The following is a 13,241-nucleotide window of genomic DNA, read 5'->3' as shown; positions in this document are numbered from 1 at the left end:
GATTTACCCTCCCTGAACCCATGTTGTCGATTTGTCACGAAGTCCCTTCTCTCCAGATGTGCTACCAGGTTTTTTCTCATGATCTTCTCCATCACCTTGCATGGTATACAAGTTAAGGACACTGGCCTGTAGTTCAGTGCCTCTTGCCTGTCGCCCTTGTTGTATACTGGGACCACATTCGCCGTCTTCCATATTTCTGGCAGGTCTCCCATCTCCAGTGACCTACTATACACTATGGAGAGTGGCAAGCAAAGTGCCTCTGCACACTCTTTCAGTACCCATGGCGAGATCCCGTCTGGACCAACAGCCTTTCTAACATCCAGGTCCAGCAGGTGTCTCTTGACCTCCTCTCTCGTAATTTCAAACTCTTCCAAGGCCGCCTGGTTTACTTCCCTTTCTCCTAGCACAGTGACCTTACCTTGTTCTGTTGTGAAGACCTCTTGGAACCTCTTGTTGAGTTCATCACACACCTCTTTGTCATTCTCTGTATACCTGTCCTCGCCTGTTCTAAGTTTCACTACCTGTTCTTTCACTGTTGTTTTCCTTCTGATGTGACTGTGGAGTAGCTTTGGTTCGGTCTTGGCTTTGTTTGCTATATCATTTTCATAACTTTTCTCTGCTTCTCTTCTCACCCTGACGTACTCATTCCTGGTTCTCTGGTATCTCTCTCTGCTTTCTGGTGTTCTGTTATTCCGAAGTTCCTCCACGCCCTTTTGTTCAGTACCTTTGCTTCCATACATGCCCTATTATACCATAAATTCTTCTTTTGCTTCTCGGATTTTTCCTTTTGGGCCGGGATGTATCTGCTTACTGCCTCCTGACACTTTTGGGTGACATAGTCCATCATATCTTGTACCGTCTTAGCTCTGAGGTCTGTGTCCCAAGGTATTTCCCTTAGGAAGCTTCTCATCTCCTCATAATTTCCCTTTCGGTATGCCAGCCTTTTGTTTCCTAGTTCTTTTTTGGGGGGGGATAATTCCTAGCTCTACCAGGTACTCAAAGTTCAATACACTGTGATCACTCATTCCCAAGGGCGCTTCCATCTTGACTTCCCTTATATCCCACTCATTTAGGGTAAATATCAGATCAAGCATTGCTGGTTGAACCTCTCCTCTCATTCTTGTTGGATCCTTGATGTGCTGGCTTAGAAAGTTTCTTGTTGCCACATCCAGCAGCTTAGCTCTCCATGTTTCTGGTCCTCCATGCGGGTCTCTGTTCTCCCAATCTATCTTCCCATGGTTGAAATCTCCCATGATTAGTAGTCCAGATCCATTCCTGCTAGCAACAGAAGCTGCTCTCTCCATTATGTTAATAGTGGCCATATTGTTTCTATCATATTCCTGTCTGGGTCTTCTATCATTTTGTGGCGGATTATATATGACTACGACTATAATTTTTTGCCCTCCAGTTGTTATTGTTCCTATTATGTAGTCACTGAAACCTTCACATCCCTGAACAACCAACTCCTCAAAATCCCAGCCTTTTCTTACCAGCAGAGCTACACCACCCCCACCTCTTCCTTCTCTCTCTTTCCTCATAACATAATAGTCCTGTGGGAACACTGCATTTGTTATTGTTTTCGTCAGCTTTGTTTCTGTGAGAGCTAATATGTCTGGGTTTTCCTCTAGTACCCATTCTCCAAGTTCATTTGCTTTATTTGTAATACCGTCTATGTTAGTGTTCATTGCCTTGAGGCTCACTTTCTTCTGTCCCTTCTCAAATCTCCTCCTTGGTGAATGTTCTGCTGGTGGAGGAAGCTGTGCCATGGGTGTGAGGATTTGTGAGGTGGATACCAGGGTTGCAGAGGATACTGGGATGAGGGGTGGGGGGTCAAGTGAAGGGGGAAGGACAGGGAGGGTATGGGGTGAACGGGGCGGGAGGACAGGAAGGAAAGGGAGGTTTTCTATGCAGAGGAGGGTGGTGGGGTTGCCCTCCCCACTGGTGTTATTGGGTAGCTGGTTGTGGGTTCCCCCCTCGCCTCTGGGGGTGATGTGTTGGGAGCTGTGGTTTCCTGGTTTTCCCCTCTCGCCCTGCGCTTCTTCCTTGCTTCTGCCGCCATGGCCCTCTCCTCCCTCGTCATGTCCCTCTGGAGGAATACTTTTTTGAATTCCCTCACATGTTGCAGGTGGCTTTTCTTTGTTAGAATCGTGTCCTTTGTGTTCTCGTTTGCGAACACTATCTTTAACACACGGTCTCGGTCTTTTTTGTACCAGCCTAACCTGAACACCTTCTCAATGCTATGCTCAGGCCCTTCCATGTCTAGTGCCTTCAGTATTTCATTCACTGCCGCTTTGTCCTTATCATTCCACTCTTTCCTATTAGAGCCTTCCTGCTCGTTAATCCCTACAGCTACCACTGCTCTTTCCTTTCCAGCAGCTGGCTAGTGGAGCGTGCCGCTTCCTGTGAGGTGGCTGCTTTCATGGCTACCTCCATCACTGCAGACATTACTTCAGAGTTGTTTTTTTTAGCATTTCTGCAAATGTTGCTTTTAATGTGGCATTCTCTTCCAAAGTACTATTACCACCTTCTCCCTGGGTGGTTATCTGAGTCTCAGCATCGATACTGTTCTCTTTGAGGGCTCTAATCTCCTCCTTTGCTGCTGTCAGCTCTCTTTTTAGGTTGCTTATTTCATTCTTCATTTCCTGCATCTCACTCTTGATGTTCTCCAGAAACTGAGCGTACATTTCCTTCATTTCGTTGCCTGAGCTTTTCCTTGTTCCCCTGTTGCTTCTGGCTGTCATGCTTGACGCTGTTCCAAGTTGTGCCGTGATAGGATACATCAGAAGGGCAGAGTGGAGTGGGGGAGAGAGAGAGGGAGGGAGAGAGAGGGAGAGAGAGAGAGAGAGAGAGAGAGAGAAAGAGAGAGAGAGAGAGAGAGAGAGAGAGAGAGAGAGAGAGAGAGAGAGAGAGAGAGAGAGAGAGAGAGAGAGAGAGAGAGAGAGAGAGAGAGAGATAAAGAGAGAGAGAGAGATAGAGAGAGAGAGAGAGAGAGAGAGAGAGAGAGAGAGAGAGAGAGAGAGAGAGAGAGAGAGAGAGAGAGAGAGTGGGAGAGAGAGGAGAAAGTGGGAGAGAGAGAGAGAGGAGAGAGAGGGGGAGAGTATGTGTAAGGGGGATGCAGGGGACTGGGGGGTGGGGGGGGGGGCGGTGGTGGCGACCAGGTGAAGTCAGGTCAGGTCAGCTCAGATGGGGGTAAGAGAGGAGGTGGGGTATAGTAGGGGCTTGGCTCTTTCCTCAAAAGGTGTTAATCCTTTCTTCCCTGACTGTGTGTGTGTGTGTGTGTGTGTGTGTGTGTGTGTACTCACCTATATGTACTCACCTATATGTGCTTGCAGGATCGAGCATTGACTCTTGGATCCCGCCTTTCGAGCATCGGTTGTTTACAGCAATGACTCCTGTCCCATTTCCCTATCATACCTGGTTTTAAAATTATGAATAGTATTTGCTTCCACAACCTGTTCCTGAAGTGCATTCCATTTCCCCACTGTGTGTGTGTGTGTGTGTGTGTGTGTGTGTGTGTGTGTGTGTGTGTGTGTGTGTGTGTGTGTGTGTGTGTGTGTGTGTGTGTGTGTGTGTGTGTTTTAAAAGGTAGATGTGCATTCCTTGAGTGAATGAATTGTACAAACTGCACAGAAAATTTTTGAGAATGGTGTATGGGTGGTTGAAGTATTCAGGAAACAGATGAGTATCTCTCTACTACCAGTATCTGCCTCTCCTTCCTGCCTTCTCTACTTGTTTTTCTTTTTTGGTCTGCTAAACACGTTGGTTGTGGCGATGACACTGGCGTGTGCTGGCATTAAGGAATATCTGATCAGTGAAATATATTTATTCTCTTTATCTCCCTGTTAGATAAATATTTGCTTTATAATGATAGCTCGCTATTCCTTTCACAAAAAATACGAGAAGTATCCAGAGTGCTGACAGTGAGAGAGATGGATGACCGGCGAGAATGGTGCAGGTACAGGGTGAGTGTTATACCTTTCATCATCTCTCTGCGGACGAGATCACAATTTTTAAAAGCTCTCTGTGATACACTATGGACCCGCATTACACTCTTCTTTATCTACGAAGATTACAAAATGATCTTAAGACGATAGCAAGAAACTTTATGACACATATTCATATAGGTAAGGTAAGGTAACCACCGAGCTAGTGGCTGGTTTTGAAAGGACAACCAGGAGCTGTCAACGGCTCATCCCCCAGACATTGACATAAGGGCACATATCCCCATCCCCGCCCTTCCCTGCTTAGTAAAACCGCTCAACGCATGCTAAATATACTCCACATACTACTCGATTAGTTATGAGGGATAAGATAGGTTAGGTTACGATATTTAGGTGACTATGCAAGTCTGTGGTTGGATGGTGAGAAAATGATAATTACTGTACATCTAATGGATCTTTTCATCTCACACGCAACCTAAACACAGGCAGGTGAGAACATGCACATGCACACGGTGCATGTGCACCAGCTCATGTAATTAGACTGGCAGGTCCTTTACTACGCCCAAAATACGACAGCTTAATAATTTAGTTCTTCCTAAAGTACTTCACTTATCCCAGAACCACTTACTCTTCTCCCACCAAACTCTTCTTTTCTCCCTCAACAGCAAGCCCTCCTGCTCCCCTGCTACAACCTGTCGTTCACACTTATCCCTAATGCTTGATGCTTGATGCAACGTTGCATTCAAAGTAGTCTGTAATGTTGCAAGTTGCAACATTGTAATGTTTCAAACTAAAATCAAACGTTTCAAACATTTCCATTCAGATTGTGAGCAACAAGCGCACGGAAGTTGATGTAGACAAGTGGGACTACTACTTGCGGGACTCTCACAGCCTGGGACTCAAGGTGAGTTCCATCTAAAATATATGATAATTCCTTTTTAGCATGATAAGGCCCTAACAATTTCATAATGACATGACTGTGACTCAGGTAACGTTCGAATACGAGCGTCTGCTGGACTCGTGCAGAGCGATGGAGGTCACCAGAGATGAGAAGACCATTGAGATCTGCTACCGGGACAAGGACGCCGACACCCTCTACGAGATGTTCCACACTCGCGCACTCCTCCACAAGAAGGCCTACCAACACCACACTGTCAAGGTCATAGAACAAATGTAAGTTTTTTTTTTCATATCCAATAGTTCTTACATATCCCCTTCGCTCTATTATGAGTCAAAATACATGTGTGGGGTAACAATTTTGAAGCCCTGATGCGTGAATACCTTGTGAATATTTCAAGGGTAGGCTTAGTAAAGACGGTAGGCTTAACTCCAGATCTGCAAGGAATGTTTATATTTTTTCAACTTCGGTTATGGGCGAGGATCTGATAACACCTTCTCTTAACTTGAATATTAAAATATTTATGAATATTAGTAAAACTAAGTTTTCCACTTAAACTTTTCAGTGAAAAATTAGTTACCTTCCATGTGTAAATCCTCTGTGGTCCCTGTATATCCCTATATAACCCGTGTGTATCCTGTCTCGCCCCTCCATACTTCTTATATACCCCTCTGTGCATCCCTGTATACCGCCTGTGTAGCCCGTTGTGTAGTTCCAGTGTGGTCATTGAATGGTTGATGTGTAGCTTCTGTGTGCCACTGTATGGTCCATGTTTAGCCCTATGTGATCCAAGTGTAGCCCCCTGTGTATCCTGCCAAGTAGCCTCTGTGTTCACATGTATTCCTGTGTAACCACTGTGTGAACCCTGTGTATTCTTATTATTGCAACTAGCTGTACCCGCCCACTCGTTGCTGTGGCTCAGCAACGCATGTGCATTGCTGAGCCACAGCAACCTTCCCCCTTCTCCCAGTCCTCCACACCATTCCCCCCTCCGACGTTCACTCGTCCTCCCAACCATTCCCCACACCCCTGTCTCCTAGTCCTCCCAATCATTCCCCACTCCCTTGTCCCCCTCGTCCACCCTTCCATTTCCCCTCTCCCCCATCCCCTCATTCTCCCCACCATCCCCCACTCCCCTGTCCCCTTGTTCTCCCCACCATTCTTTATTCCCCTGCCCCCTCGTACCCACCATTACCCTCCCCCTGTCCCCTCGTCCTACCCACCATCCCCCACTCCCATCCCCTCGTCCTCCCCATCATTCTCCCTCGTTCAATACATTCCCAAATGATCTTATGTTCCCATCAGAAAATAGGGAACATCAAATGATCTGATGATGTTCCCATCGTTGAGATATAAGAAAAACAGTTAAAAAATGAAATAAAAACAGTAAAAAAAATAAAAAATAAACTATACTCACGAAATGAACGTTATGGTAAACAACACAGCTCAATTCCAATGCAATGTCACACAAAATAATTAAATCAAAATGAAAAAAATCAAAATCTTTGAAAATAAAATTTGTCAATGCAATCGGAAACATTGAAATGGAATCGTGACATATTTAGGATAGTGTGAGTTGCTCTTACGTGCAACAGATGGTGTTGTTTCTTAAAAAGGGAATGTTTTTACCTGTCACAGGTGTGGCATCTATACTTATACTTACGAAATGAACGATATGGTAAACAACACAGCTCAATTCTAACGCAATGTCACACAAAATAATTAAATCAAAATGAAAATAAATTGTAGTCTATGAAAATTCAATTTATCAATGCAGTCGGAAACACTGAAATGGAATCGTAACATATTTAGTATAATGTGTGTGTTGCTATTACGTGCAACAGTCCTCTGTTTTTTTAAAAAAGCATGTTTTTACGTGTCACAGGTGTGACATCTATGTATCTTGAGGTTATCTTGAGTTGATTTCGGGGCTTTAGTGTCCCTGCGGCCTGGTCCTCGACCAGGCCTCCACCCCTAGGAAGCAGCCCCTGACAGCTAACTCCCAGGAACCTATTTACTGCTAGGTAACAGGGGCATAGAGTGAAAGAAACTCTGCCAATCATTTCTTGCCAGCGCCCGGGATCGAACCAGGGACCACAGGATCATGTGTCCAGTGTGCTGTCCGCTCGGCCGGCCGGCTCCAGGTATATAAAAACGTAGTAGGTATATAAAAATGTAGTAGGTATATAGAAACATGCGTGTATTCAAATGGAACGTTGTGTCAAAATTTCAAAGCAATTGGTGAAGAACTTTCGGAGATTACAGCGTGTGTTGCTCTTACGTCCAACAGATGGTGCTGTTTAAAAAAAATGTTTTTTTCCTGTCACAGGTGAGGTATGAATATAGTAGGTATATAAAAACATTCGCCTATTCGAATGCAACGTTGTGTCAAAATTTCAAAGCAATCGGTAAAGAGGTTTTGAAGAGTTCCCTCATATGAAAAACACATGAAAAACGCAGTTTTTTAAAAAATCATGTTTTTTCCCCGTCTGACGTGACATCTGTATAGTATGCATATAAAAACCTGCCCGAATGCGAATGGAACGTTGTGTAAAAATTTCAAAGCAATCGGTGAAGAACTTTCGGAGATTAGCGATTATGAACAAACAAACATTTACATTTTTATTTAAATAGACTAGCTGTACCCGGCCGACACGTTGCTGTGGTCTCTGTGTGGTCTCCAGTGTAGCCACCTGTGTGTTTCCTGTGTGGTCCCCAGTGTGGTCTCCTGTGTGGTCCCCAGTGTAGCCACCTGTGTGGTCCCTGTGTGGTCCCCAGTGTAGCCACCTGTGTGGTCCCTGTGTGGTCCCCAGTGTAGCCACCTGTGTGGTCCCCAGTGTAGCCACCTATGTGGTCCCCTGTGTGGTCTCCTGTGTAACAACCTGTGTGGTCCCTGTGTAATCCCTGTGTGGTCCCCAGTGTAGCCACCTGTGTGGCCCCTGTGTAGTTCCCAGTACAGCCACCTGTGTGGCCCTTGTATGGCCCCAGTGTGGCACCAAGTGTAGCTACCTGTGTGGTCCCCAGTGAAGCAACCTGTGTGGTCCCTGAGTGGTTCCCAGATTAGCCATATGTGTGGTCCCTGTGTATCCACTTAATTTTAATTTTGCCCCGAGGGACGAGTTTATTGGGCAGCGCCACTCATCTTGTGAGTGGACACACCGCCATAGCAGCATGTACAACACTCCCCAAAAGAAAGAAAACCCGCTGGGTTGTTCATCCTGTCACTTGCACCCAGACACAGCTGGGACTTGCTTAATTGTCTCAAGTGAATAGCTCTTCAAACAAGAAGATTAACATTTGTTAACCCTTAAAAGCTTACGTTATCTTGCGGGTGCAAAATGGGAGAATCTTTTAAGAACAGTATCAATATTTGACAAATAGTGTTTTCCTAACTCAAACAATGTGGGGTTCATTATTCTACACATATTTCTAATGTCTCTCAGGTGTTCACATTCACGTAGTTAGTGTTCAAGTGTTCAGTCGTTTCCATTCCGTATCTCCATGGATATTTGTATCCCAGACGGATTCTCGCTATTACTGATTCTCTCCCGCGTACTCCTCTTATTCGTCCATAATGATTGGGATTGCCAGCTGCAACCATGTTGTACCATCGTACAGATTCACTGGTTTATACTACTATCCTCCTTTCCTCAGTTACCTTGTCACGGTGATGTTGCCTGACAATACCTCTAATTTGTAGTAGTCTTGGGTATGAAGTATTCAATATGATCTCCTTCAGCGCCTTCAGCAGCCAGCACATCTGCTCGTTCATTTCCACATATTCCAACATGGGAGGGGATCCACAGAAACTTGATGACTCTTCCTTCATTGGTAAATACTCATACAGCTCTCCTAATTTCAGCGACTATTGCAAGATTTTCTGCTCGATTTTTACTTAGGCTTTGCAGTGCTGCTTTTGAATCAGTGCAAATCACTGCACCATTAGAGTTCCGTTCAAGAAACCTTAACGCCTAACAATGGCAGTTATCTCTGCTTGCATTGAAGAGGCATAGTTCTCAATACACGCTTTTTCTTCATTTCTGCGTTGGAAAGTATTATCCTTGATTATCGTGTGTGCTGCACCAGCCCTTCCACTGACAGGATTAGATGACCCGTCAGTGTAGATTTGATCTAGTTCATCTCCGGCTTCTTTATAAATTTCCTCGAGATACTTGTGCCTCATTTCTTGTGGTAACATGTTGGATTTTTTCGTTTCCATTTCATTGATGATAATCTTGCATGAGTCATCCTCCCAGGGAGGTAACCTCTCAGGGAGGAAGGGAGGAGGCAGGAGCTCACGGGCTTGCAAAAGCATGTGAAGGTCTTCGAGGTAGCAGACTGATCTGTGATGCCATTTTTTGCTTCTCCTGTTTCCCCCTGAAAGTAGCACAGAACTCAGTTTTTTCTTAACAATATCACTGTAATGGGGGTCTCTGGCTATCCTAATTGCAAGCTTAGCATTCAGCTCCTTAATTCTGCTTTTAACACTGGAGAGGGACAACTCCTCTCGTAGATTAGACGTTTTGGCATTTCTTCGAACTCCAAGAATAATTGTCATGGCTTCATTTTGAATGCTTTCAAGCCTTTTCATATCGCTTTGGGAGTAAGTGCACAGAACTGGTGCAGCATAGTCACCTGTGTAGTCCCCAGTGTAGACACCTGTGTGACACCTGTGTGGTGTCAAGTGTAGCCACCTGAGTTGTCCCTGTGTGTTCCCCTGTATGTTCCCTGAGTGGTCCTCATTGTAGCCACCTGTGTGGTTCCCACAGTAGCCACCTGTGTGGCCCCTGTGTGGTCCCCAGTGTAGCCACCTGTGTGGGAGGCCCCTGTATGGTCCCTGTATGGTCTCTGTGTGGTCCCTGTGAGGTCCCTGTGTTGTCCCCGTGAGGTCCCTGTGTGGTCCCCAGTGTAGCCACCTATGTGGTCCCCCGTGTGGCCGCTATGTGGTCTCTATTTGGTCCCCTGTGTGGTCTCCAGTGTAGCTACCTGTGTGGTCTCCTGTGTAGCCACCTGTGTGACCCCTGTGTGGTCTCTGTGTGGTCCCTGTGTGGTCTTCTTTGTGGTCCCTGTGTGGTCTTCTTTGTGGTACCCGGTGAAGCCACCTATGGGGTCCCTGTGTGGTTCCCGGTGTAGCCACCTATGGGGTCCCTGTGTGGTTCCCGGTGTAGCCACATGTGTGTCCCCTGTGTGGTTCCAGGTGTAGCCACATGTGTGTCCCCTGTGTGGTCCCCATTATTGCTACCTGTGGTCCCTGTGTGGTCCCTGTGTGGTCCCATTATGGTCCCTGTGGTCCCTGTATAGTCCCTGTGTGGCCCCCCGTGTGGTCCCCTTTATTGCCACCTGTGTGGTCCCTGTGAGGTCCCTGTGTGGCACCTTGTTTGGTCCCCAGTATAGCCACCTGTGCGTCCCCTGTGTGGTCCCCAGAGTAGCTACCTGTGTGGTCCCCATTATTGTCACCTGTCAGGTCCTTCTGTGGTCCCTGTGTGGTCCACAGTGTAACCTCCTGAGTGGTTCTTGTGTGGTCCCTGTGTGGTCCCTATGTGGTCCCTGTGTGGTTCCTTTGTGGTCCCCAGAGTAGCCACCTGTGTGAACCCTGTGTATTCCATGTGTGGTCCCAGTGTAGCCACCTGTGTGGTCCCCAATGTAGCCAGCTGTGTGGTCCCCTGTGTAGCCACCTGTGTGGTCCGTGTGTATTCCTTGTATGGTTCCTGTGTGGACCCTGTGTGGTCCCTGTGTGGTGCCCTGTGTGGGCCCTGTGTGGCCCCTGTGTGGTGCCCTGTGTGGTCCCTGTGTGGCCCCTGTGTGGCCCCTGTGTGGTCCCTGTGTGGTGCCCTGTGTGGCCCCTGTGTGGTCCCTGTGTGGTCCCTGTGTGGTCCCTGTGTGGTCCCTGTGATGCCCCTGTGTGGTCCCTGTGTGGTGCCCTGTGTGGCCCCTGTGTGGTCCCTGTGTGGTCCCTGTGTGGTCCCTGTGTGGCCCCTGTGTGGCCCCTGTGTGGTCCATGTGTGGCCCCTGTGTGGCCCCTGTGTGGCCCCTGTGTGGCCCCTGTGTGGTCCCTGTGTGGTCCCTGTGTGGCCTCTGTGTGGTCCCTGTGTGGCCCCTGTGTGGCCCCTGTGTGGTGCCCTGTGTGGTCCCTGTGTGGCCCCTGTGTGGCCCCTGTGTGGTCCCTGTGTGGCCCCTGTGTGGCCCCTGTGTGGTCCCTGTGTGGCCCCTGTGTGGTCCCTGTGTGGTGCCCTGTGTGGTCCAAAGTAAAGTCACCTTTGTGGTCCCTGTGTGGTCCCCTGTATAGCCACCTGTGTGGTCCCAAGTGTAGCCACCTGTGTAACCACCTGTGTAACCACCTGTGTGGTCCCCAGTGTAGCCACCTGTGTGGTCCCTTTGTAATCCTTGTGTAATTTCTGTGTGGTCTCCAGTGTAGCACCAGTGTGGTCCACAGTGTAGCCAACGGTATGGTCTCCTGTGTGGCCCCCAGTGTTGCCACCTGTGTGGTCCAAAGTGTAGCCAACTGTGTGGTCCCTGTGTGGTCCCTGTGTGGCCCCTGTGTGACCCCTGTGTGGCCCCTGTGTGGCCCCTGTGTGGTGCCCTGTGTGGCCCCTGTGTGGTCCCTGTGTGGTCCCTGTGTGGCCCCTGTGTGGTCCCTGTGTGGCCCCTGTGTGGTCCCTGTGTGGTGCCCTGTGAGCCCCAGTGTAGACACCTGTGTGACACCTGTGTGGTGTCAAGTGTAGCCACCTGAGTTGTCCCTGTGTGTTCCCCTGTATGTTCCCTGAGTGGTCCTCATTGTAGCCACCTGTGTGATCCCTGTGTGGTTCCCACAGTAGCCACCTGTGTGGCCCCTGTGTGGTCCCCAGTGTAGCCACCTGTGTGGGAGGCCCCTGTATGGTCCCTGTATGGTCTCTGTGTGGTCCCTGTGAGGTCCCTGTGTTGTCCCCGTGAGGTCCCTGTGTGGTCCCCAGTGTAGCCACCTATGTGGTCCCCCGTGTGGCCGCTATGTGGTCTCTATTTGGTCCCCTGTGTGGTCTCCAGTGTAGCTACCTGTGTGGTCTCCTGTGTAGCCACCTGTGTGACCCCTGTGTGGTCTCTGTGTGGTCCCTGTGTGGTCTTCTTTGTGGTCCCTGTGTGGTCTTCTTTGTGGTACCCGGTGTAGCCACCTATGGGGTCCCTGTGTGGTTCCCGGTGTAGCCACATGTGTGTCCCCTGTGTGGTTCCAGGTGTAGCCACATGTGTGTCCCCTGTGTGGTCCCCATTATTGCTACCTGTGGTCCCTGTGTGGTCCCATTATGGTCCCTGTGGTCCCTGTATAGTCCCTGTGTGGCCCCCCGTGTGGTCCCCTTTATTGCCACCTGTGTGGTCCCTGTGAGGTCCCTGTGTGGCACCTTGTTTGGTCCCCAGTATAGCCACCTGTGCGTCCCCTGTGTGGTCCCCAGAGTAGCTACCTGTGTGGTCCCCATTATTGTCACCTGTCAGGTCCTTCTGTGGTCCCTGTGTGGTCCACAGTGTAACCTCCTGAGTGGTTCTTGTGTGGTCCCTGTGTGGTCCCTATGTGGTCCCTGTGTGGTCTCTGTGTGGTTCCTTTGTGGTCCCCAGAGTAGCCACCTGTGTGAACCCTGTGTATTCCATGTGTGGTCCCAGTGTAGCCACCTGTGTGGTCCCCAATGTAGCCAGCTGTGTGGTCCCCTGTGTAGCCACCTGTGTGGTCCGTGTGTATTCCTTGTATGGTTCCTGTGTGGTACCCTGTGTGGTGCCCTGTGTGGGCCCTGTGTGGTCCCTGTGTGGCCCCTGTGTGGTGCCCTGTGTGGCCCCTGTGTGGCCCCTGTGTGGCCCCTGTGTGGCCCCTGTGTGGTGCCCTGTGTGGCCCCTGTGTGGTCCCTGTGTGGTCCCTGTGTGATCCCTGTGATGCCCCTGTGATGCCCCTGTGTGGTCCCTGTGTGGTGCCCTGTGTGGCCCCTGTGTGGTCCCTGTGTGGTCCCTGTGTGGCCCCTGTGTGGTCCCTGTGTGGCCCCTGTGTGGTCCCTGTGTGGTCCATGTGTGGCCCCTGTGTGGCCCCTGTGTGGTCCCTGTGTGGTCCCTGTGTGGTCCCTGTGTGGCCTCTGTGTGGTCCCTGTGTGGTCCCTGTGTGGCCCCTGTGTGGCCCCTGTGTGGTCCCTGTGTGGCCCCTGTGTGGCCCCTGTGTGGTCCCTGTGTGGTCCCTGTGTGGCCCCTGTGTGGTCCCTGTGTGGCCCCTGTGTGGTCCCTGTGTGGTGCCCTGTGTGGTCCAAAGTAAAGTCACCTTTGTGGTCCCTGTGTGGTCCCCTGTATAGCCACCTGTGTGGTCCCAAGTGTAGCCACCTGTGTAACCACCTGTGTAACCACCTGTGTGGTCCCCAGTGTAGCCACCTGTGTGGTCCCTTTGTAATCCTTGTGTAATT

The 13,241-nt window shown here is 49.3% G+C and overlaps 1 protein-coding gene across 1 annotated transcript in view; it reads left to right on the top strand.

Annotated features, from left to right (window-relative positions):
• Positions 1-13,241, top strand: part of LOC123760680 (deoxynucleoside triphosphate triphosphohydrolase SAMHD1-like) — a 277,020-nt gene that overhangs the window by 169,153 nt on the left and 94,626 nt on the right. The window contains exons 6-7 of the mRNA XM_069328381.1: positions 4,765-4,845; positions 4,930-5,114. Of these exons, the coding sequence (XP_069184482.1) occupies positions 4,765-4,845; positions 4,930-5,114 (266 nt within the window). The remainder of the gene's footprint in view (positions 1-4,764; positions 4,846-4,929; positions 5,115-13,241) is intronic.

This window comes from Procambarus clarkii, chromosome 21 (assembly GCF_040958095.1).
Source record: "Procambarus clarkii isolate CNS0578487 chromosome 21, FALCON_Pclarkii_2.0, whole genome shotgun sequence".
Lineage (NCBI taxonomy): Eukaryota > Metazoa > Arthropoda > Malacostraca > Decapoda > Cambaridae > Procambarus > Procambarus clarkii.
This window is presented reverse-complemented; position numbering and strand designations above follow the sequence as displayed.